Source organism: Crocuta crocuta, unplaced genomic scaffold (assembly GCF_008692635.1).
Source record: "Crocuta crocuta isolate KB4526 unplaced genomic scaffold, BGI_CrCroc_1.0 scaffold139, whole genome shotgun sequence".
In the NCBI taxonomy this organism is placed as follows: domain Eukaryota; kingdom Metazoa; phylum Chordata; class Mammalia; order Carnivora; family Hyaenidae; genus Crocuta; species Crocuta crocuta.
Window position 1 is genome coordinate 535654 of NW_027533258.1, and position 24751 is coordinate 560404.

Here is a 24751-nt window from a genome sequence, read left to right on the forward strand (position 1 = left end):
CCATGTCGGCGGCCAAGGAGAACCCGTGCAGGAAATTCCAGGCCAACATCTTCAACAAGAGCAAGTGTCAGAACTGCTTTAAGCCCCGCGAGTCGCATCTGCTCAATGACGAGGACCTGACGCAGGTGAGAGGGTGGGGGTCCCGGGGTCGACCGCGAAGCCGAGACCCGGGCCCCGCGCTGGGCGGCCCCCCGACGGCGCCCTCGGGCTGGAAGTTTCCGGGCGCGCAGTCTCCCCGCTAGGTGTTGCAGGCAGTCGGCCGAGGCGGGCGAGAGTGCCTCGCAGGGGGAGCTGGCCGCCTCACCCCAGTTCTGACGCCGGTGAGACCCCCCTCCTGTTCAGGAAANCTAGGGAAAATAAAAACGGAGCAGAGAGAATGTACGTGAGTCCTGGGGAGGGCGGTGAGGATGGAGATGGGGGGGGAAGGGGGGCAGCGGGAAGTGTATTGATAGAGCCGGGACAAAGGGAAAATCCTCAAGTATGCCGAAAAATAACATCCTTTCCCGTTCCCATAGCCCTGCCGTGTGATTCATGCTTTTTGGGTGACTCAAAAATGCCTGGTTTTTCTTAGGAGGAACAAAGCGCTTGGGGATTGCTTGCTGCTTCGCAGTACCCCCCATAGAGTCTGTTTTAGGACTCGACTTCGACTTGTCCCCCCAGAGTGGCCAGGGGAGCAGGGCGGTCAGGGTGGACTGTGGGCTTCCGTTCTGTCAAACCCAGCGCCTCCGTTTTCTGAAACACTGCCACTGTCAGTGATGGGAGAGAGGTGAATGGTCCTCAAGTGTGGGGAGGAGGGTCTCGTGCTTGAACTTGAACTGGTGGGCTTTTTGTTGATGGGAGAGCCGGGGGCTCTTCTCCCCACTCTTTTCTCCCAGCTCTCTCTCATCTGGCAAGGGATGAAGAGACCTGCGTGCCTTTGGGAAAGTGTTCACTTCTCATGGCCTGGTCTGCCATATGAGGGCTGTGGACTAGTTAGCAGCTCCAACACCTGCATCAGAGTCACAGCCTAAAAATACAGAGTCTTGGGGCCCAATTCCTGGAATGATCTAGGAGATGAAGGAATTTGTGTCGTAACAGCTCCCCCAGAAGTTGGGCTGCAGCCCCCACTGGCCTTAGGGAACCCCTGCCCAGGATGCTCTCCGGGCTCCCAGTGTACCAGAGAATCCTCAGGACCCCCGGGAATCTTTGGAGCACTTGGAGGGCTGTGGGCCAAGCAGAGGCCTTGGATTTCCTGACCGAGCCTTGTCTGCATCCCCTTGGGCTGGGCCTGTGGCCACCCCTTGCCTCTCCCCCAGTCTCCGTCCTCTTCAGAGCTTTCTCTCATCCCCCGAATGAGGCCGGTGAGGCCGGCCGGGGGACCTCCCTTCACATTCCAGTCCGGTGTGACCTAGTTGTAGCCACTCCTTTTGCAGAAGAACCCCTTAGATGGAAAACATTGCTTTGAAGTGTGCGGCCTGGCTGTTTTTAATGCTACTTAAGTACTCGCAGGGTTTGACTTGTTTACATGGCAGACCATAGTGGGGTGGCAGGGCCGGGGTTATGGCCTGAGACATGGTGTCTTTCCTCTGAGAGCAGAATCCCAACAGCCAGAAAAGACTCCTTTCATCTAAAACCAAAACCATAACCAAACACTCATGGCTGCAGAGTCCTAGATTTTTAGGACAGAAGGGCCAGGTCGGTTTGCGAAGAGTAGAACGCCGCTTCCTGGGAAGCTGTTCTGGGGTGGGCTTTTTAGGGAGACTCCCTCTTCTCAGCTGGGTGCCTTTTCTGGGGTGGGGGGAAGCAGTTGATGTGGTGATGACAGACTTGGACCAGGAGTCAGGAGACCTTCTCTCTTCGCTGTCACTTTCAGCGAAGTGAAAGTGTGTGACCTTGAATAAGTTCTTTTGTCTCTGTATAGTTTCATTTCCTCTTCTATAATTTGGGAGTACGGATCCCTGGCTTACCTCTCTCACCGTGTGGAAAGCAAGGAATGGTATCTTATTAAACTGTTACAATTAAAAAAAGAAACCCAAAACAAAACCAAAAATCACCTACCGAGCAGTACACCTGGATTTAGGAAGCTTATGGGTTTGGCAAGGGTTGTTCTGAGAGTTTTCTGGTTATTACAGACAGCTGCCAAAATTGGTAGATTGGATGTTTACACCTCTTGAGGGCTGCTTTCTGCTTCTTAAGCTTAGATAAACTAGAGTAGGATCTGCATATTTGAGTTGAATCTGTTAAATTCTGTTTTTAAAAAATTCTGTTGATTATTAATTGGATGAAGCGAGAGTGTTGTACATTTAGAGTACTTTACTCTTCGACTGTCTTCACAGTTGAATTGTGGATTTTAAAACAGGCCTGAGTCCTCCAGGGCACAACTGGAATGGTAGTTTCTGAAATAATGAGTGGGGTTATTCGTGCTGGGAGAGATTAGGCCAGCCTTCCACCTCCTGGGATCTTTCAGGAAGAAACTGCTCTTGAAAAGAGAAGGAGGGAGACTCAGGGCTGTTGCCAACAGCGCTAGCTGCTGCTCTCTGCATCCGGCCTCCCCCAGCCTTACTCTCATCCTCTTGGCTCCATTAGAAAACCTCAGCCAATTGGTTCCCATCAGTCTCCCCCAAGGCCCTGCTTCCTGCTGCCCCTCCCTGCCCTGCGCTTATTTTAGACCTTCAAGGCTGGAAGATAGATCAGTGATCCTGTGGCCACCCCCTCTTTAAGGCATTTATCCTTCAGTCCCGTGTGTTTCCCTACACGCATATGGACTTGAATACACAGATAAAACCTTATTTAACCTAAATGATACATGTATTTAAACTATATATGTATTTGTTCAGGAACATATTTTCTGCTTAGTGAGGTGTCTTACAGTTCTTTTCGTGGTGTGACGTATAAATACACCAAAATTATTTTGCATATTGTGCCCTCAGGGATGTGGCCAGAGTTTAACCGCCCTCTTATTGATGGACAGCAAGGTTACTTCTGGGTTTGGTACACAGTGAATGCTTCAGCACACAGTTTTCTAAATGCTTTTGGGTGTGTGTGCGTGCACAAATGCAAGTATTTCTCTGGGGGCGGAGAGCTAAAAATAGAATGGCTGGGTTGACATCAAGCACATTGAATTTTGTTTTTAATTTTTTTTATTTTACAGATATCACTAAATTGCCTTCCAAAAAAGGCTGTGTCATACCATTGCCAGGATTGGATGTTATCAGATGATTTAATTCTTTAATAATTTCCCTAATTACCAGTGAGGCTAAGCCTCTTTTTATAATATCTATTACAAATGTTTTGTTTCTTTTCTCCACTGCCCATTCATATGTTTTTCTGTTCGGTTAATTTCCCCACCTTCCCCTCCCTCCCCCACACTGGTTTCTAGGAGCTCTCTGTATATACTCTAGGTCAGGGGTCCATGGACTCCCTCTCTGGAAGGCCAGATAGTTAATATTTTAGCAGTGTGGGCCATATGATCTTTGTAGTGACTACACAACTTTGTCATGGTAGTGCAAAAGTTACAGTGCAGAGCCACTTTAGACAGTACATAAACTAATGGGTATAGCTGTTTTTTTTTTAATGTTTATTTTTGAGAGAGAGAGATCATGAGCAGGGGAGGGTCAGGGAGAGAGGGAGACACAGAATCCAAAGCTCCGGGCTCTGAGCCCCTAGCTGAGTTTCTAATAAAACTGTATTTACAAAGATATAGGGGTGCCTGGGTGGCACAGTCGGTTGAGCAGCCAACTTCGGTTCAGTTCATGATCTCGCGGTTCATGAGTTCGAGCCCTGTGTCAGGCTCTGGGGTGATAGCTCGGAGCCTGGAGCCTGCTTCGGATTCTGTATCTTCCTCTCTCTCTGCACTCCCCTGCTCCCGCTCTGTCTCTCTCAAAAATAAATAAATGTTAAAAACACATTTTTTAAACTATTTACGAAGTTACAAAGACAGGTAGCTGGCAGAATTTGGCCTATAAACTATAGCTTGCCGACCCCTTCTCTAGATATTAATCTGAACCTGTCATATAGTGCATGTATTTTCTCCCAGTGTCAGTTTTAATTCTGTGTGTGGTCATTTCTCTTTTTTCATAGGATAGTTTTAAATATGAATGCAGTTAAAATCCATGTTTGCTTTTTAGTTTGTAGTTTTAATCTCATGCTTATGAGGGTCTTGTTTTCAAGATTCTAAAGTAGTCAGTCTTCTATACTTGTATTTCCCCTGTAGTTATTTTTATGCTTAACTTTCCAATCCATCAGATTATATTTAGGAAAATAATTTTGACCTAAAGCAGAAGCTCTAAAAGATTGTCTTGAATCATCCAGGTAAAATGCAGTAAAGGTCTTCTCCAGGTGCATGTTGGCTAGGACGGAAGGAGTCCTCAGACACTAGGGGCGGGATATTGGAGGTTGATTGGAGGTGGGGATTGAGGAGACCTGGGTGGTTAACCGTGCCTTTAACAAAGATTGATGATAATAGACTGGGAGTAGGTTTGTGGGGTAGGGAGGAAACAAAACTAATACAGTAAATTTGACCTGATGGGGATGGAGGTCCAGTTTGGTTCTTAGGTGGAATCAGCCCCTCAGGCAAGTAGGTGGTTAGATGAGTGGCGTGGGCTCAGTGGGAATTCTGAGGTCAAGGGAGTGAGTGCAGTCAGTCACTTAGGAGGCCACATAGAGTGAAACAAGGGGAAGCAGGTGGGGAAGGGGGGTGAATCACAGGGGTTGGTGGTTAGTGGGAGCAGTAGGTCTGGAGCCCAGGGTTCTTGGCTTCTGGGTCCCCTTCCCAGCCTTAGTGTGGGTTTCAGGGGTTGGTGGTGGCTACTGACCTGACGTGATGTCTCATTCTCCTGCTGACTTGTATGACTTGAGTCATGCCTTTTGTGGAAGGAGTCCTGCATCTGAACTTAAGTTCTAGTTCCCTCTACTGCTAGTATCCTCTACTCTAATGCTGATGGCCTGCTGTTTTGTTGTGGGACCCTGGCTGGGCTGTTTTCTCTCCTCAGGCCTCCCCCGAGTTTCCCATCTGGAGAATGAGGAGGTTGGTCTTGATCTCCGCCAGGGCTCTTCCAGTCCTCCTGCATCTCCCATCAGACCTCTTGGTCTCATTGAGCCCCTCACTGTGCTGCACTTCACTGCCAGGACTGCCGGCGCCATGGGGTGGGGGGTCCTAGACACATGTGGGCACGCCAGGACTTGGTCTCTGTAAAGCATGAAGTTGACTTTCCCTTTATTCTTGTGACATTCTTAGAAGTTCTAGGGCATGGAACTTCTCTATATCACTTAACATTTTTCTCCTAAGCCCTGGGGAGCTTTCATGCTCATCCTCTTCGGAAGATTTATAACTTATGTGCACATTGGTAGAGTGCTTGGCAGGGGGTATGTCAAAAATCCCAGACCTTACAAATGGCCAACAGGCACAGGAAAAGGTGGTGAGTGTCATTAGTTATTATGGAAATGCAAATCAAAACCACAGTGAGGTATTCATACCCACTAGGATGGCTGTATTAAAAAAGGGAAGGTGCTAAGTGTTGGTATGGATGTGGAGAAATTAGAATCCTCATGCATTGCTCATGGGAATGGAAAGTGGTGCAACCATTGTGGAAAATAATTTGGCATTTTCTCAGAAGAATTACCATATGACCCAGTAATTCTACTCCTAAGTATATCCAAAATACTCGGGAACAAGTGTTCAAGCAGATACATTCATGCATACGTTTGCCGTAGCACCATTCATAATAGCCAAAGGTAGGAGCAACCCAGATATCCATCTGTGGGTGAATGGATAAACAAATTTTGCTATATCCAGGTCATGGGCTATTCAGTTATAAAAAAGGGACAAAGTACTGACCATGCTATGATCTGACTGACTCCCGAAGATGTGTTATGTGAAAGAACCAGGCACAGAGATTATGTACTATATGGTTCCATCATATGAAATGTCCAGAATAGGTGAAGCCATGGAAAGGGAAGGCACATTAGTGGTCGTCAGGCTTCTGGGGGAAGAGGAGTGCCTGCTGATGGGTTTGGGGTTCTCTTTGTGGGGGGTGATGAAATGTTTTGGAATTAGGTGGAGAGGCTATTTGCATAACATTGTGAATGTACTAAATGTCAGTGACTTGGTCACTTTGAAATGGTTAATTTTATGTTATGTGACTTTTACCTCCATTTTAAAAAATGAGCGTGTAAGAATGACACACACACATGCATATTCCAAACCTGCCCTCTGCTCCTTGTGTCACTGGAGTATCTGATTGTGTTTAGAGTCTAGACCAGTGGATTGAACAACATCTTTCTTTTTCTTTCTTTCTTTCTTTCTTTCTTTCTTTCTTTCTTTCTTTCTTTCTTTCTTTCTTTTCTTTCTTTTCTTTCTTTTCTTTCTTTTCTTTCTTTCTTTTTCTTTTTCTTTCTTCCTTCCTTCCTCCCTCCCTCCCTCCCTTCCTTTCTTTCTTTCACTCATTTTTGAGAGAGAGGACGACACAGAATCCGAAGCAGGCTCCAGGCTCCAAACCATCAGCACAGAGCCCGACGTGGGGCTCTAATTCACGAACCACAAGATCATGACCTGAGCTGAAGTCTGATGCCTGGTGGACTGAGCCACCCAGGGGCCCCATGAACAACTCTTTTCTTAAAGGGCCAGATAGTAAAAGCTTTAGGCCAATAGGCAAAATTGAGGAGTTTACGAAGGTACTTATATAATCATTTAGAAGTGTGAAAGCCATTCGTGGTTTGGGGGCCTTAAAAAAAAAAAGCCTGTGGCTAGATTTGGCCTGTGGGTTAGACTAGCCCCATCTAATATAACTGTAATGTGAGCCACATTTATAGTTTAAAATTGTCTACGTGCTACATTAAAAAGGTAGAAAGAAATAGGTGATTTAATGTTAATTCTTATTTAACCTAACAAATCCAAAATACTATCCTTTCAGCATATGAAGAAGCTATTCTTTTACCTCTGCGGCACCTTTCCGTTCAGGCTAGCCACTTTCTGGGAGCTCAGTAGCCACACAGGGCTGGTGCTGACAGTGTTGGACGGGGCAGCTGGAGACCCTCAGGGGAGGCACAGAGTGTAAGGGCTGTGCCAGGCGGGGAGGAGGGGCTTCCCTCCGCCTTGGGGGTGTCGTGCCGACAGCCTGCATTCAGAGGATTCCTGAGCAGTCCTCTCCTACTGTTCCTCCTGTTTGTGTCCTGCACTTGGTGTCTCTTGCCAACTTTTGAGGGTTCTTTCTTCAAACATCATGTCTTGCTGACTCTTTTTAGCGGTATTTGAGAGCTTTGGGGCTCTGACCCCCACTCTCCCTACAGAAGCAGAAGGGAGGTGGGTGCCAGTGAGAGGCTGGGGTGCAGGCTGGCGCGCCCCCTCCTGGCCCCCTCCCGCTGGACGCGGTGACTGCATTCTGACACAGCCCTTTGTATTTGTGAGTGTTTTGCAGCTATATTCTAGCTGCTTTTTTCCCTGTGTTCTAGCCTGCTACTTGACCTTTCTGAGTTCTTTTTCCTTTGCCACGCAGAAGGACTACAATCGAAGACCTATGTTCTATTCTTGGCACAGATGTGCAGGGTGACCCAGGAAGGTCGCTTACATTCTCTGAGCCTCGGTTTCCCACCTATAAAGCTGGTGCCCCATTCTGTTTACAGGGAGTGGTCTACTAATGGAGTGGATGGAGGGTGCTGGCCGGGCCTGTGGAGGTTACTGAACCCCCTTTGTGGTAATTAATATTCCAGGAAGCATGCTGACGGCCTGTCGTGTGCGGAATAGCCTTTGTTTGGGCTGTTTCCTGATTACTAGAACCCTGATGCTGTTTAGCTGAAATAAAGAAATTTGACTTGGAATGTTTATCTTTAAATTGTTCCCAAGCTGCCATTTAGTCTTGAAAGAGACAAGAGAGCCTTGCAACGAGGGAAACGGGATGGGAGGGAGGTAATATCCTACTGCCAGCATCCTCATACTGTGGGGGGCGGGAGCCACGGGAGAGGGGTGGGGAGCATTGGATGCTGGTTTAGAAGCATTCAACCTGAGAAAACAGGCTTTTCTTTTATCCGTAGAAACTCCCTCTCAGAGCCTCACTTTCCCGTCTGAAATGACACAGTTGGACCAGGGCAGTAGTTTTCAAACATACGCTAAATTGCAGAGCCTTTCACTCAAAGGAATCTTATGTGCAAACGCTGTGTGTGAGACAGAAAACGTGACCCGGTCCTGGGTGATATGAGGCTGGAGCCCAGAGCTTGGCGTCTCAGCCGCCTCTGTGTCCCGCCCCTGGGTCTCCAGTCACCTCTGGAGGCTGTGGGGGGCAGGTCGGAAAACTGCCCTAGGCTTTGCGGTTCCTCCAGTTTTAGCAGTTTTGGGTTCTGCCAGATGACCAGGGACAGTTTCACAGCTGCTCCGGCACAGAACCCCCGAATGCCTGTGTCTCCCCCCTCCCCCCCCCGCTCCCTTTGTATTATCACTTCCTTTGGGGGCCAGAGAGCCAGGGGGCGGGTTCGTTGGCATTTTGTCTCTGGAGACTGGAACTGGAATCTTCCAAACCACTCACTGGTTTTCTCCGTCAGGGTCATCCTAGTTCACATGAAACCACAGCCTCGTTTTTGCCTGGAGCCTGTAACCCTTCCAGCTCCTTTCTCCCCTTATGCTCAGCTTGATGTTTGCACACTGTGCTGGATGGTGACCTGCCCTGTCTTCGGGCAGCTTGCGGTAAGAATGAGCACGTGGGGGCACCAGATCCTCCTGAGCCTCCATTGTTTGTTTGTTTTTAACTTTTTTGTAATGTTTATTCATTTTTGAGAGAGGGAGAGACCGAGCACGAGTGGGGGAGGGGCAGAGAGAGAGGGAGACACAGAATCTGACGCAGGCTCCAGGCTCTGAACCGTCAGCACAGAGCTGGACCTCACCAACTACGAGATCCTGACCTAAGCTGAAGTCCGACACTTAACCAACTGAGCCCCCCAGGTGTCCTGAGCCTCCGTTGTTTTGCATCAGTGTCGTTTGCCACCATCTCGTTCTTCTCTCGGCAGCGTGGTCACCTGTAGAGGAGGAGATGTTGAGTTTCAGAGGTTGGGTTGTCTGTCCGAGGCCCTGAGCTACTTAGCAGTGTGGCTGGGGTACAGAACTGGGTTCCACGCGGTTCCCACACCACCCTTGTGAGACCAAGAAGCTGCCTTCCCTCCTCTTGGGAAGGCCACTTTAACTTGTTCACTTGCTGCTATTTCTGTAGGAGGCTGGGTATGGCAAACAAAACCAAAGCTGTTTAAGGGATTTCTACTTCCTAGCCCTGGGAGGAGAGGCCTGCCGGGGGCTGGGTGGTTCCCCCCCCCCCCCGNGTGACCTGCCTAGGTCACAGGAAGGCCATTGTGGGTTTTTCCAAAGTTCTCTTTGACCTCCCTGTGTTTGATAAAGTGTTAACCTTTACTATCAGAAACAGGGCCTTGCCCAGACTTGGATTCCTTAGTTGCTGGGGTTCATGGGGGTGCATGTGGGGAAGGCAGTGGTGCAGGACATTTCACAGATCACCGTGCAGGTCCTCAATTCTTCTCAGCCTTGGGGTGGTCCATGTCCCTCAGTAGGCTGCTGATCTGTGGCAGTGACCACACCTTCGGCACAGCCCTGAACAGGAAGCACTGTTTTTCCCCCCGAGGAATTCAGAATCAGGAAATCTTGTGTCCTTGGTCTCTGTAGGTCCTAAAGCACTAGTTTTAACAGATGGACTAGGGAGCCTCTATGGCACCCTCTGAGACGCAGTGTTTTACCTCCTGTGGGCCCTGGCTGGTAGCTAAAAAGGCCAGAGGAAGGGGGAGCAACTTCTGGGACTCTCTGTTGAACCACAGAAAGAGTCCACGTCTCCTGGGGCTCCAGGTGCCACACCCAGAGCTTCTCTACGCAGGCTGGTAGGCGACCTGGGGTGCGGGGAGCCTCAGGACTCCTTGGGATTAGGATGTTCGTGTGCCTTCTGCTCAGGGACCTGCTCTGACCTAGAAATCTGACACAGTCCCACTTTTTATTAAATGTGCTCACGTAAGGGAATGGAGTGGTTGACAGTGGGGGCTCTCAGCTCAAATTTGGGTTCCCATCCTGGCTCCGTGTTCATCCTGATTGAGCAGGTTTCTCAGAGTTTAAGTGTCTGTGTCCTTCCTCTGAAAACCTGGGGCTATATAATACCCATGTCTTGGTTGCCTGTGATATTAATACCAGAAGGTGGTGCAAGTCATCATAAGTGCCTAATTTGTGAATGCTTGGGTACGTGGGGGGCGCTCAGGAAATTGGTTCGTTTTCCCAAACATAGACCCTAGAGGGGACCTGGCTCCATGATGTTGGGGAACCACCACCCTCCAGCTGGGTTTCTCACCTACCCCCATGGCCACAGAACAGAGGGCCAGGCTGCCTCCTCTCCTGCTGAGCTGCTTGGCGCCGCCCTGGCAACTTCCTCCCGTTAGCCCCTTGGGATTAGAAAGGCCACAGTCAGTTTGCTTGTGTGTGGTTGATTTTCAGAACATGTTTAAGTGCAAAGGTTTTAAGAATCTGTAGAGGATAGAAAGTGAAGGGGCCAGGTGCCATTAGCTGGAGACTTACTCTTAGAGGACGTGGGCTGCTCTAGAGGGCAGTGGCCAGCCCCTGCCAGGCTCAGAGAAGTACCAAGTGCAGGTGCCACAAATGGCAGTGGCACATCCTGATTTCAGAAGTCACTTTGCATGGAAGTGTCCTGAGTTGTCATCAACAAGGTAGGAGAGGATTAAGAGAAGCCACTGTCTTGCTATTGTCGCTGGGACACTTGAAAGTCCTTGTGCCCCTGGGCCTGGTGAAACAGCCAGAGGGTAGGGGGCAGCCCAGGTCTGCCCAGATGGATGGGCAGTGGATTGGAGATCTGGCCAGGGCAGGCCTGGCCCTTTGGTCACCAGTGTTGACTCACCTCAGCCAGCTGGTGGGTTCTTCCAGTCTCCTTCCCCTGTCCCCAGGCTCTACAGATCTGCACACCTCCAGGGAGGGCACCTTCTGGTGTGGGGACCCTGCTATAGGGTCTAAACAAGTAGAAATGGTCCCTTGTAAGAGCCTGCAAACAAGCTCTTCTAACAGGCTAATGCCATCTCTGCGTCCCTCCATCTCCCTTCCTTCGTTGGAACCCTGTATGCTTCGGGGTCCCCTTTGGGGAAGCTGGAACAAGCAGTGTGGCCATGTGGCTTCCTGTGATGTGGAGGTTTTCCTGTAGTTAAATTGAAGGAGCAGTTGACATGTCCTGGGATTATTTGTTGTGGAGGCGTGGCATTTGTTGCTAACAGTAATTGCTGTGTGCCAGGCCACGGTTAACTCATTTATATTCACAGTCGCCTTATGAAGTAGAGAGAGATAAGAAACCTGAGCTGGAAAGAGGTCGCGTCACTCGCCCAAGGGCAATACAGTAAGTGGTGGAGCTGGGATGCAAACCCAGACAGTGTGACGCAGGGCCTCCTCCTCCCACTCTTTCCCATGCTGACCTGAGTGGGGTCAGGTGGGCCTTCTGGATGTTGGGTTTCTGGCCGTGTGTGCCTGCTGGGAAGGGTGGGGTTGGAGGATGAGGCTAGGGCTGAACTTATTTAGATTTCCTGTCGTCCTTTTTTCTTCCCATCACAATTTCCTGTCCTACCTGTTTCTTAATGGGAAGTGCTGCTTTTTAAGGGAGAGGGTGTGACTCTTGCCTGCAAAGCCCCAGAAATGTGTCCCCATGCAATCTCTAGCATTCCTCCCTTTGCCACAAATGGCGTCATGTTCCAAAAATCCCGCGGCCATGGGCTCCTTGTCAAGACTGAACAGGGAAGAGGCTTTTTAAAATGTCACTTTCTCCCTCTTCCTCCAGCTGCTGCNTTACCCTCTCTGTGCAGGTTTTGTTTGGGGTTTTTGTTTTTTGAGGTGAAACTCACATAACATGAAATCAACCATTTTGAAGTGTACAATTGGGTTGCATTCAGCACATTTGTAATGTGTTAACATTACCATTCTGTAGGTTTTTAAAAAAATTTTTTAATGTTTATTTTTGAGAGAGAGCGAGCACGAGTGAGAGCACATGTGAGGGGGAGGAGCAGAGAGATAGAGGGAGACACAGGATCCAAAGCAGGCTCCAGGCCCCTGGCTGTCCGCACGGAGCCTGACGCGGGGCTCGAACTCGCGAACCACGAGATCATGACTTGAGCCGAAGTCGGATGCTTAACCAACTGAGCCACCAGGCTCCCCTACCACTCTATAGTTTAAAACATTTCATCAACTCTAAAGAATACCCATAACTATTACTCCCCACCCCCAGTTTCCAGCAACCACCAGTCTGCTTTCTGTCTTTATGGATTTACCTGTTTTGGAAATTACATCAAAATGGAATCCTATAACGTGTGTGTAGTGTTTTCTCTGGCTTCTTGCACTTAACATGTTTTTGGACTCAATCCATATGATAGCATGAATCAGTACCTCATTGTTTCTTTATGGCCGAATAATATTCCGGTACATGGGCCTAGCACATTCAGATTATCTGTTCATCTGTAGATGGATGTTTGGGCTCTTTCCATGTTTTGGCTGTCGTGAGTAGTGCTGCTGTGAACATTCAGTATACATTTTGTTTGGACATCTACTTTTTGTTCTTCTGGTTAAAGACCGAGGGGTGGAATTGCTGTGTCCCCTGGTAATTCTGCTGTGCTTTGGATCAGTACATCAAGCCAGACGCCAGCACTGCAGACTGCTGGGTGGTAGGACCGTATGTGTGGTGCTGCTCAAAGCCCAGTGTTCCTCAGCTGTAGGAGTGCAGCATGGGGAATTGGGGTACAGGGCAGCCCTCAGGGTTGCAGGCATGGTATGTGGCTTCCAGGTGGTGGCTGTGCCCATGCACAGGGGTGGCTGAGCTGCTTTGAGCTTCAGTCTCTCCTTCCTTTCCTTTTCGCCTAACCTAAAGATTAGTGGAGCTGTCAGGAAGGAGCTAAATTGGAGCTTTAATACTGGTGGGAGGGGGGCTGAGGGGGTATGGAAGTTGCAGGCCGGGCGATGTGGGGAGATACTGGGGTACTCCAGTGGTAGCTATTGGGCCTCCAAAGGATGTTGGGGTAATTAGAGGGAAGAGAGCTTATCTGGCCTCTTCACTACTCTGTTCTTAGTTTTCAAACCATTTCTTTAGTAGAAAAGCACAGAGCCCCTTGAAATGGGACCCAGAACTCACATGTGAGGGCTAGGAGGAGCCGGTGGTGCCACTTGTGATGCCATCCCTACCCCAGGTTCCGCCCCAGCCCGTGCTCCGCCGTGGGCCTCCCATTGTCTTCAATGAAAACCGCTGATTTTCTCTAACCCCCGCATTCCTGTTTTCTAATAGAGGGCTCCTGGAGGGCTCCATCAGTTAAGCCTCCGGCTCCTGATTTCGGCTCAGGTCATGATCTCAGTTTGTGGGATCAAGCCCCGCGTGGGTGACAGTGTGGAGCCTGCTTGGAATTCTTCCTCTCTCTCTCTCTCTCTCTCTCCACTGTCCCTCCCACATGGACACACACACTCTCTCAAAATAAATAACCTTAAAAAACATTTTCAAATGGAGTAAGATGTTTGTGTACAGAAGAGCAGAAGTATGGTGTATGTGCAGTACGTATGGGATTCCTGAGACACACTCACGGTGCTTGGTCACCTGGCGCCTCAGCCCCCCCCCCCGCCTTGGTGGCTGGCGTCTGGGGGAGAGGACCCACCATAGGTGTTGCCTCTGTGGCGCCCAGCCCCTTCCCCAGGCCTCCTCTCCTTGGCGGAGGTTTGCCTTGCTGAGAGGAGGGTTTCCCTGCCTGGCGTGTGGGAGATGCAGCCTTTTAAGGTAGTGCTGTTGAGGGGACAGGTGTCTTAGTGGCACCTAGGGGATGGACCTGAAGGCTTATTTGTGTTTAGGCTGACAGAGAGCCAGAGAAGTGTAATCAGGCCGGGGTGACACTGAGCGGGGCACTTAGGGAAGCAGGGCTATTGTGGAGGTAGGATGGGCTAGTCACTGACCCGAGGATTTGCTGCGGTGGCTTGGTTAGTAGTTCTCACACTTTCTGTGTCGGGAACCCTTTATTTATGCTCTTGATTATTATATTTTTTAATGTTTATTATTTTGAGAGAGAGAGGGAGACAGAATCTGAAGCAGGCTCCAGGCTCTGAGCTGTCAGTTCAGTGCCCGACGCAGGGCTTGAACTCACAAACCGTGAGATTGTGACTTGAGCTGAAGTTGGACGTGTAACCCACTGAGCCACCCAGGGGAAATGACTGCCACACTTTGAAAATCACTGGTCTAGCTCTAGTGGACCATTTGTTAGAAGGCTGTGATAGGAGTGGTCGTGAGGACCCCTGCCATGACAGAGCTGATGCCCGCGGAGAATCTGGGCAGGGGTCTGAGGCAGCCCTGGGAGTGAGGCGTCAGATGTGCAAAGGGAGAAGGTGATAAGGGGACCACCGGAGACCAGTGTCTGCCCTCTCTAGCAGTAGCACGTTCCAGGACTGAGTCACCCTTACATCCTGCCACCGAAGGCTCTCAATAATAAATGAAGTGTGGGTAAACGGCATGTGGTAGGGACTCAACGTGAAGAGTGTGGGGCAGGTTATGTTTTTTTTTTTTAATGTTTGTTTATTTTGAGAGAGAGCATGCGTATATGCATGTGTGAGCAAGGGAGGAGCAGAGAGGGGGAGAGAGAGAATCCCAGGCAGGCTCCTTGCTGTCAGCGCAGAGCCCGAAGTGGTCTCCCACAAAAACCGTGAGATCATGACCTACGCTGAAGTCAAGACTCAGATGCTTAACTGACTGAACCACCCAGGCGCCCTGCTTATATTCTTGTGACTGCACAGACGGGATTCTGAGGCTTGGAGAAGTGCTGTTACATTTACCCGCTGTGCTCTGCAGCCCTTGGGTCAGAAAGGAGGGTCAGAGGTGACTGCAGTGTTTCAGGGTAGAGACTAGACTAGTGACAGGGCTGGGTTCTGCTGTGGGGAGCGAGAGGCAGCCAAGGACCAACAGATGGCTCCGGTGGTTCTCCTTGGGGCTCCATCACTGATTTGCCTTGTGGCCAGAAGGCAAGACAGCCTTGATCTTTTTTTCATCTGTTCTCTTAGTGGTGCTTGGTCATTTCTAGGACCCCACCCTGGTTCCTGACCGGGAGCTTTGGACACAGGAGTTGGAGGTGTGGCAGTGGCCAGGCAGCTCTGCCCCTTTCCCTGAGAATACAGGGGTGGAGCTTGGGTCACAAGTCAGGGCGGAGAGGGAGGTTTGGATTCCTTGGTCTCAGAGTGATGGTCAGGTCCTGAGCCCTCGAAGCATGTGGATGGGAAGGGGATTCAAGGGAATATTGGAAGCCCCCGAGGTTTATGTGACACAGTTGGGAGTTTTAAATTTTAGTTTTGGGAAGAAGTTTGGATCAACCCTCAGAATTTCCCTCCAAGGAAAATGATCTCTTTTCTTTGAGACTAAAATGCCCCTCAGCCAGGTCTTACCCCTTGGATTCAGTGGCTGGACAAGAATTTTGATGTATTTAATGTTAAATAAGAGACTTATCCCATGGGCTCGGATCTTTTAGGTACGCCACAATCTTTGTTATGACTATATTTTTTATGACATCTGTTTTTAAAGAAAATATTTTCCCTGCCCCTTTCTTCTCTGCTTACCTCCCTTCCTTTTCCAGCCCATCCATATGGAAAGGCCTATGTCTGTTTCCTTTGAGATGTTTTCAGCTTCAGCTTGGTCTGTGTAGCTCGCGCTGCCTGCCCCTGAGTCTGCTGACCGGGAGCCTCCCAGGAACCCCTTCCCAGCACCTCCTTCAGCCTGTTTTCCTTGTTTTGGCTTTGTCCAGACTTCATGTCGATAAGTGGTGTTTACCTCTTATCTCTCAAGATGGTTGAAAAACAGTCACCAAACTTGTGCCGAATGAATGTTCACAGCAGCCGAAAGGTGGAAGCGACCCCAGTGTCCAGCAGCAGATGAGTAGATAACAAAATACAGTATGTTTGTAAATGGAATATCATTTGGCCATAAAAAGGAGAGAAATACCAGCACGTACTACAGCGTGCAGGAACCTGGAAAACATCCTGCGGCACAGGAAGCCAGTCACAAAGACCACGTGTTACATTGTTGCATTCATGTGAAGTGTCCAGAAGAGGCCAACTTGTAGACACAGAGAGTAGATTAGTGGTTGCCAGGGACTGGGGTGGGGGTGGGGAATGGAGGGTTTAGGCAATGATAGCTAAAGAGTACAGGGTTTCTTTTGGGGATGGAGAAAATCGGGGGCTCTAAAATTGTGATGGATGCACTACAAACCATTGAATCGTATTCACTTTTTAAGAAAATTGTACTCACTCTTAAATGGGTGAGTTGTATGGCATGTGTATCACACCTCACTAAAGCCATTACAGAAGTGCCCCAGAGCAGATGCTACCCCACCTCATTCTTGGTTTGTGCTCATAATTCATATCTCACCAAACTGTTATTTGACATCTTCATGTCCCACCTTCCTGTCTTCCTGTTTGATATTTGCTATCCATGTGCAGCTAATACCACAGATTCCACCTCCGTTCTCCTCTGTCCTTGTTGCCCCCGGTCTCCCTGAGCACACTGAAGGGACAGGGTGGTGGCCTTACCCTTCCACACATGTCCGTGTGTGCAGCCTGCTCAAGTACGGGCCAGCAGTGCGGAAGCATTCTGTGCCGAAACCAGTGGGCTGCCCAGTAACACTTTTCAAAGTCGGGTCGTTGTTTCACCAAATACTTATTGTCTTTGCCTCTGCCTTGTGCTCCTTCTGATTTGGCTGAATGGCGGGACTCTGCAGATTGTCTAGAGGTTTGGGGTTTCCGAGGTAGTGCAGGAGGAGTGGGCCCCAATGATACCGAGCCACGTGGACTTCTTGGGATGTGCTCTCTCCTCCTTGAGCCCGTGCTCTCACAGTACTGCCAGATGCAAAGTACTGTGCCAGGCGCCATGCACGCCCAGATGTGTGTAAGGCTCTGCTGCGTCCTCTGGAGGGAAGGTTGAGTCTCTGCAGACACCAGCTGGCCGTCCTCTGGCCGCTTTCCCCGGACTCCTGTCCCGGGCTTCAGTTCCTGAAGTTGGTCCTTTGCTTGCTTCTTACAGAAGTCTTTCCCAGACCGTTTCTCTCTGCCCTGGTGCCGAGTCCCTTTCCCTTCATTCCACTTTTTGTGTCTTTGTTTCATTGTGGGTATTCTCAGTGGCTTTGTTATCTTTGCTTTGATGGTGCTGCGTCCTGGCCTTTGGGACCAAAGGTCAGTAAACTATTGCTCTTGAGTTCCAGGGTCACATGTCCTGGTATAATTAATAGGGTCTCTACTCTTTCCACAAAGTATCCCTGTTTGAATGGTAAATTATAGGTTTATTCTATTTTTCTCTGGGATGGGGAGGAGGTGGTCACACTTAGGTGTTTGCACAGGAAGAAAAGACTCATCCTTTCAGAGGAAATCCCCACCATTTTTGTCCACTCCTAGAACACCTTAACATTCCGTGGTGCCCGGCCAAGCTGTATGGGTGGCTCCACAGAGGGTGGTGGGTGGTTGGTTCATCCCATAGTGATGAACTTCTTACAGGTGCCGTGCATGCCCCGGCCCTGGGCCTGGCTGCAGGGATGTCTGGAAGGCCAGGTTTTCACCCTGGTCACAGCCCGGGGTTCTGAATCACTTGCTGTGGCTCTAGTACGATTGTGAGCATCTTAGTGGTGGCTGATTGTTCTCTGCTGACCTTTAGAGGCAGATGACAGGCCCGGGAAGCCCATGCTGGCACATGGTGCCCATATGGAGGACTGTAGTTTGGGTTCAGAAGTGAGAGGCCATAGAGCAGCATCATGGTATTCTCTGGAGCTTGGGACCCCATGGACTCTATGGACAAGTCTTAGGAGTCCCAGCACAGTTTGGACCACATGGACTTTTGGGGGACAAGCATGTGTGTGGCCTCTCAGGGGGTCTATAGTGATGGCTAACATCCTACCCTCTTTGATGATGCTTGGCCTTGGCAGGCTTATTCTAAAAGAGAAGCTGTATTTGCTGGAGGGCTTTGGCCCTAGTGGGTGTGGTCAGGGTTGTGCGCTTATTCCCCTGGCCTGGGCTTGGCAGGTGGGCACATAGGACACAGTAAGGTCTTGGCAAGGTTAAGGCCTGAAACTGCGTGACAGGTGCTCACTTCTCCTTTTACTGACTCACATCTAAATGTCTCAGAAAAGACAGGTCACCTTGAAATCTTCCATGATTTACAAGCTTATAAAGATGGCCAGACGGCTGCTACCCAGGCATCATTCTCCTTTTAGAATCGAAATGCAGACTGTTAAACAGCCTGTTTGCTAGGAGTTTGGAAGCATTTCCACAGAAACTCTTTAGGAGGAAATCAGAGTAAGGAACCAGCCTCAAAACTATAGATGTATGAACTGTAATTTATACACATTCTGCCCATAAATCTTTTAATGAATCCTCTACCAAGGGCCATTTGCCTCCCAGCACCCACTTGAGTGTAGGTCCCCATCCCCCACATTTGGCCCAGAGAAATCTTTGCCCCAGGAATTTCCCTAAAGCTGGGATACTGGCTGCCACAGGTGTGGATCTGTCTTCAGGACTGTGGGACTTTTCCTCTTGAAGCACTTTCATGATGACGGTCACTGTGCTTGGAATTCAGGCATTTAGTCTGGTATGACAGAGCCTGTGTGGGAATTTGTGTGCTTTGACCCCTACCCTCAGAGTCAGGAGTCCTGGGGTCCCTCCCTCTGGACGGGCCTCAGATATTCTGCAGTCTTGCCCATCGCACTGTTTTGGGACCCCCACTCACCGCCTCCACTGTGGGGCTCACTCTACTGAGCACTGCTGGTCCCAGGCACCACGCCCAGTTTGATTTGAGTGCCAACTGTGGGCACAGCCCTGTGTAGGTGCTGGGAGGTATGTGCCTGACTCTGAGGCATTGATTGTTCAGTGACTCAGTGTGTGTTAGTGTCTGATAGAAATTTTTTAAAAGTGATATGGAGGGGCGCCTGGGTGGCTTAGTCGGTTAAGCGTCCGACGTTCACTTAGGTCCTGATCTCGCGGTTCGTGGGTTCGAGCCCCGCGTCGGGCTCTGTGCTGACTGCCCGCTCAGAGCCTGGAGCCTGTTTCAGTCTGTGACTCCCTCTCTCTCTGACCCTCCCCTGCTCACGCTGTCTCTCTCTCTCTCCTAGAAATAAATAAAACATTAAAAAAAAAAATTAAAAAAAAAATAAAAGTGATATGGAAAAGATCTGTGTATTTTTCTATTATTGTAGATGATGAAGCTGAGATTCACAGAGGTGGTGTCTTGCCCTGGGCCACAACAGCAATTGAGCCCTGGAACTAGGACTGGAACTTGGGTCTTCTGGTTCCCAGGCTAAGGTCTTCACACTAGGTCACCGGAGCTATTAGGTCATGGCATTGGTGGAGAGTGCAGTATAGGGATTCCCTAACTTGGTCCACTTCCTGTTCTGCCACCCCCCCCCGCCCCCACCATTTTTTGGAAAATACTCTGCTAGTGCTGTGTCAGAAATATCAGACTGTGTGCACAGTCAGGCAAACCTCTTCCCCTCCCTTTAAAAAGTAGTGTCTGGTAAGTGCTATATGGTAGCATTACCTTAAAAAATGATAGAAGCAAACACCAGCAGTCAACACAATAGCTGCTTTCTCATTGACTCCCAGTCTTTCTCTGTCCTTATTATGCATTTTATAATAATAGGCCACATTTTTACATCCTCTCTTGGATGCTTGTTTACATGCCTGGCCTCCTTCACTAGACCAAGAGTCCCTGGGGTAGGGACCGTGTGCACGTCATGTTTTCATCTCTGATACCTTGAGTGATTCCACCTTGAGCGATTCCAACTTCACAGCAGCTCCTGGGACAATTCTGCTGAACACCTTCAGAGGGTGCTTGCTGGTCACCAGGAGACAGATGGAACAAAGCCACCTGGCTCTGTGCAGGAAGCGCTGGCTTGATGGAATCCTGTGGGCACATCCTTTCAAGGGTTTCTTGAATTCCTCATAGTTATTTATAATTAATGCCTGTTTAATATTTTCATGAGTTGATAATCAGCATTCATTTGGGCGTTTCCTTGTTGGACATTGAGTTCCTCCTAAATCATGAGGGGGGAACTTTTTGCTTCTCTGTTATTTCTTTAAGCTTAATTTCTGGCTGTGGGATTACTGGAGCATGGAAACGCCATGGTTCCCACCACATATGGCCACATGGCTGCTCCCGGAGAGTGCCAGGTTTCCCTCAGTGTTTCTGCCTTGTGTCTTTGCCAGCATGGCACACACGGCGGCAAGACTGGGGATTGGGTCAGAGAAGGGAGAAGTACACTTGAGGCTCAGCTTGTCTGCCTGCTCTTCAGCCTGCTGGGTGTCCCCCAGTGTTGGTGCTAACCGGAACCGATGAGCAACCTGGGGCTCCAACTGATGAGCTCCGTGTGTGGAAGTTATAAGTGGGGACTGAGCTCACCCAGGTCTTGGCTGGGAAGGCCTTACCAGCAATGCTCAGTTCTAGGCTTTTCGGCTGTGTGGTGGCGACTAGTCAACGAGTCCACTGACTCATTCACATATCTATGTTTTCAGTCACCGCAGCCCTGCTTTGTACCGGCTGCTGTGCTAGATAGAGACGAGATTCCTGTCTGCAGCGAGCAGACAGGTGACGTGTTGTAAGAGGGAAGGGACATGGATGGCTTGGGGTTGGGAGATCTGGAACTTGGGAGGGTGAGCAGAATGGGGCAAAGAGCCCCCCCCCCCCACAGAGAACTGCCTGTGCATTAGCCCAGAGGCCTGGAATATGTTCCTCCCCCCAGGAGGGGTAAGTATAACTGAACAGTTCAGAGAAGGGGGAGGTGCCACTGTCCCGGATTAATGGCAGCAGCAGCCACAGTAAGTTAGTGAACACTTGGCTTTGGGTCAGTACCTGTACTTGAAGGAAGTGTGGGATTTTGAGGGGGCCAGTAAGGGGACCCCAGACCCTAGAGGGCCTTCAGGATGATGGGATGTTATCAGCGGCTGGGAGGAGGGGACTCCTGTTTTTCTATCCATAGTTTTGGGTACTTGCTCTTTGGTGCCATATCGTGTGGTGTGTCTGACTGCCTTTCTCAACACCACGTATACTCGGTGGGTGAATCTGAGGACAGGAAAAGTGAGGTTAACCACCTGTTAGAAATCCATCACTGACTTCCCTGCTCTTCTAGCCTCAGACAGGCCACGTGGTTGCCGAGAGCCAAGCATGTAATGTTCTGGATGCCTTGGAGCTGATTATGATCAGATGACTGTGTCCAGAGAGGCCTGTATGTTTCTGGGAAGCATCAGTGTGGCAGCTTGACAATGCTGTGTAAAGCAGGTGGGGACATTTGCATCTTCCCCTGCCTGTAGCCTGCCTACTTGGCCTGAGTTAAGATAGTTGGGCTGTCCCTGATGTAACCCAGAGCTGCCTGGAGGATGGTGAGAGGGAAAGGGGCAGAAGAACCTTGCCATGGTCGAGTAGATAGGCCCGAGAGGGTGTATACATGTGGGTGTGTGTGGCCTCTGGGAGCAGCCTTGGAAAGGCCAGGGGAGCTCATGCAGCACAGCTGAGGGCTGTGGAGGAGCATCCTGGCCTGGGGAAGACCCTGTGACTACAGAGGTCTTCATGGCTGGAGCCTCATGCTCCAGGGCTGTGGAGAGCCCCTTTCCAGTGCTAAATGCCTGTATGTGGGGAGAGGGAGTGTCAGGAAGTAATAGGTTTATTTATTATTATTTTTAATTGAACTTTTAATTTTGAATAATTGTAGTTTCCCCATGTAATTGTAAGCAGTAATACAGAGCTATCCTACCTACACTTTACGCAGTTTTCCCCAGTGGTAACATCTTGTAAAATTATCATACAATGTCAGAACCAGGATATTGACATTGCTGCAGTCAAGATGCAGGGCATTTCAATCCCTGCAGGTCCCTCACAGCCAAGCCTCCTGCCCTCCCACCATCACTCTCTATTAACCCCTGGCAGCCATGAATCTGTTCTCCATTTCTATAAATTGCACATTTCAAGAGTTTTATGTAAATGGAATTATATAACATGTAGCCTTTCAGAATTTTTTTTTTCACTCCTCATAATTCTCTGAAGATTCACCCAGATTGTATATATCAAGTTTGTTCCTTTTTATTGCAGACTAGTATTCCATGGTGTTTAAGTATCAGTTTTTGTTTTTTAAAGTAGGCTCCACGCCCAGCTTGGAGCCCAGTTTTCAGGGCTAGAACATACGACCCTGAGATCAAGACCTAGCTGAACTCAAGAGTCAGATGCTTTAAACTAACTAAGCCATCTAGGCGCCTCTGTACCAGTTTCTTTACCCATTCACCCATTGGAAGGAATCTGGTCTTACAGTTTTGGGCTATTACAAATAGAGCTTCTACAACCATTCATAAATGTACACTTTTTGTGAGAATGCAAATTTTTATTTTTGTGGAATAAATACCCAGATGTGCAGTTCCTGGATCACATGGTAATTGCATGCTTATTTTTTTTAAGAATCCACTGAGCTTTTTTATAGTGGCTATACCATTTCACATTCCCTCCAGTAATGTGTGAGTGATAGACTTTTCACATTCTTGCCAGCATTTGGTATTGTCACTATTTTTAATTTTAGCCATTCTGATAGATGTGTATTGCCCGTGGTTCCAAACAGATGGTTTTGGGTTTTTTTGTTTGTTTGTTTTGTTTTGTAAAGTTTATTTTTTGAGAGAGAGAGAGAAAGAGAGAGTGTGTGTGTATCGGCTTGGGAGAGGCAGAGAGAGAATCCCAGGCAGGCTCCATCTCACAAACTGAGATCATGACCTGAGCCAAAATCAAGAGTCAGACGCTTAATCGACTGAGCCACCCAGGGGCCCCAACAGATTGTTTTTTTTTTTTAACTATTGAGTTTTGAGTGGTCTTTATATACTATACTGGATACTAGTCCTTTGTTAACTGTGTGGTTTGTAATATTTTTATCCCATTTTGTGGGTTATCTTTTCACCCTCCTCGTAGGGCCTTTTGCACAGCGAAAGTTTGTAATTTTAATGAAGTCCAATTTGGTAGTTTGTTTGTGCTTCTTTTTGAGTTAACTTTTATAGAAGATTGAACTTTAGTTCCATCCAGCACCGTTTGTCAAAAGGCTGTCTCTCCTCCATTGAGTTGCTTTAGCACCTTTTTCAAAAATTAGGTTGGACATATTTGTGTGGGTCTGTTTCTGGGTTCTGTCTTCTGTTGATCTATGTGTCTCACCTTCCAGTAATATAACAGTCTTGATACTGGGGATATATAATAAATCTTGTAATTGAGTAGATAAATTCCTCCCGCTTTTTTAATTTTTAAAGAACTATTCTACTAGTTTCTTTGACTTTCCATATAAGTTTTAGCATAATCTTGTCTATATTTATAAGTCTTACTGAGCTTTTGATTAGTAATTGCATTAATTCTGTTTATCAATTTGGAGACAATTGACATCTTAAAATTTTCCAGTCTATGAACATAATAGGTCTTTCCATTTTTTAAGATCTTTGGTTTCTTTCATCAGTGTTGTGTAGTTTTTAGCACGCGAATCTTATACATGATTTGTTAGATTTACACCTAAGTATTTCATTATTTTAAGTGATTGTAAGTGGTATTATATTTTTAATTTTGATGTCCATATATTCGCTGTTAGTATATAGAAATACAATCGGTTTTTGTATACTGATCTTATATCCTGCATCCTTGTTGAACTCACTTATTAGTTCTAGGAGTTTCTAAAAATACATTCCATGTTTTTCTACATAGAAAATTATGTCATATGCAAGCATTTTATTTTTTCTCTCTGATCTATATGCTTTTTATTTCCCTTTCTTAATGCACTGGCCATTAAGTATACTGTTAGCTGTAGGTTTTTATAGATGCTCTTCGTCAGTTGAGGAAATTCCCTTCTATCATGAGTAGGTATTGAATTTTGTCAAATGCTTGTTCTGCATTAATTGATGTGATCAAAGTTTTTCTTTAGCCTGTTAATATAGTGGATTATATTGACTGAGTTTTCAAGTATTGAACCAGTCTTGTATCCCTGGAATAAATCCCACTTGGTCATGGTATATTATTCTTTAAATTTTTTGCTGAATTCTCTTTGCTAGTATTTTGTTGGATTCATCTATATTCATGAGGGATTTTGGTCTACAGTTGTTTCTTTGTTTTTTATTAATGTGTCTGATTTTGGTATCAGGTTAATATTACCTTCTTAAAATGAATTGGAAAGTCTTTCTTCCTCTTCTGTTTTGTGGAAAAGACTATGGTGTTAATTCTTTTTTGAACACTTGGTAATTCTCTAATGAAACTGTCCAAGCCTGGAAATTTATTTTTTGGGAGATTTTTTATTTTTCAACGTTTATTTAGTTTTCAGAGACAGAGACAGAGCATGAGCAGAGGGAAGGCAGAGACACAGGGAGATACAGAATCTGAAGCAGGCTCCTGGCTCTGAGCTGTCAGCACAGAGCCTGATGTGGAACTCAGACCCACAAACTGTGAGATCATGGCCTGAGCCAAAACCAACAGTCAGACACTAAACTGACTGAGCCACCCAGGCAGTCTTCTTTTTTGGGAGTTTTGCAATTACACATCAGTTTCCTTAATAGAGGATTATTCAGATTATCTGTGATTTTGAGAAATTGGTCCATTTCATCCATATTGTCAAATTATTGCTTGTAGAGTTTTTCATAATATTCGTTGTTATTTTTTTTTTTTGATGTCTGTAGGATCTGTAGTGATATCTCCTATTTCACTCTTGATTTTAATTTGTGTCCTTTTCTTTGTCAGTCTTGCCAGAAGTTTGTGAATTTTTT

The 24751-nt window shown here is 47.9% G+C and overlaps 1 protein-coding gene across 3 annotated transcripts in view; it reads left to right on the top strand.

Annotated features, from left to right (window-relative positions):
* The first annotated feature begins 2 nt into the window (after positions 1–2).
* The window catches only part of MPRIP (myosin phosphatase Rho interacting protein), a 151452-nt gene continuing 126703 nt past the window's right edge, over positions 3–24751 (top strand). For all 3 annotated transcript variants that reach the window (XM_077746830.1, XM_077746829.1, XM_077746828.1), the window contains exon 1: positions 3–125. In XM_077746830.1, coding sequence (XP_077602956.1) covers positions 3–125 — 123 coding nt within the window. The remainder of the gene's footprint in view (positions 126–24751) is intronic.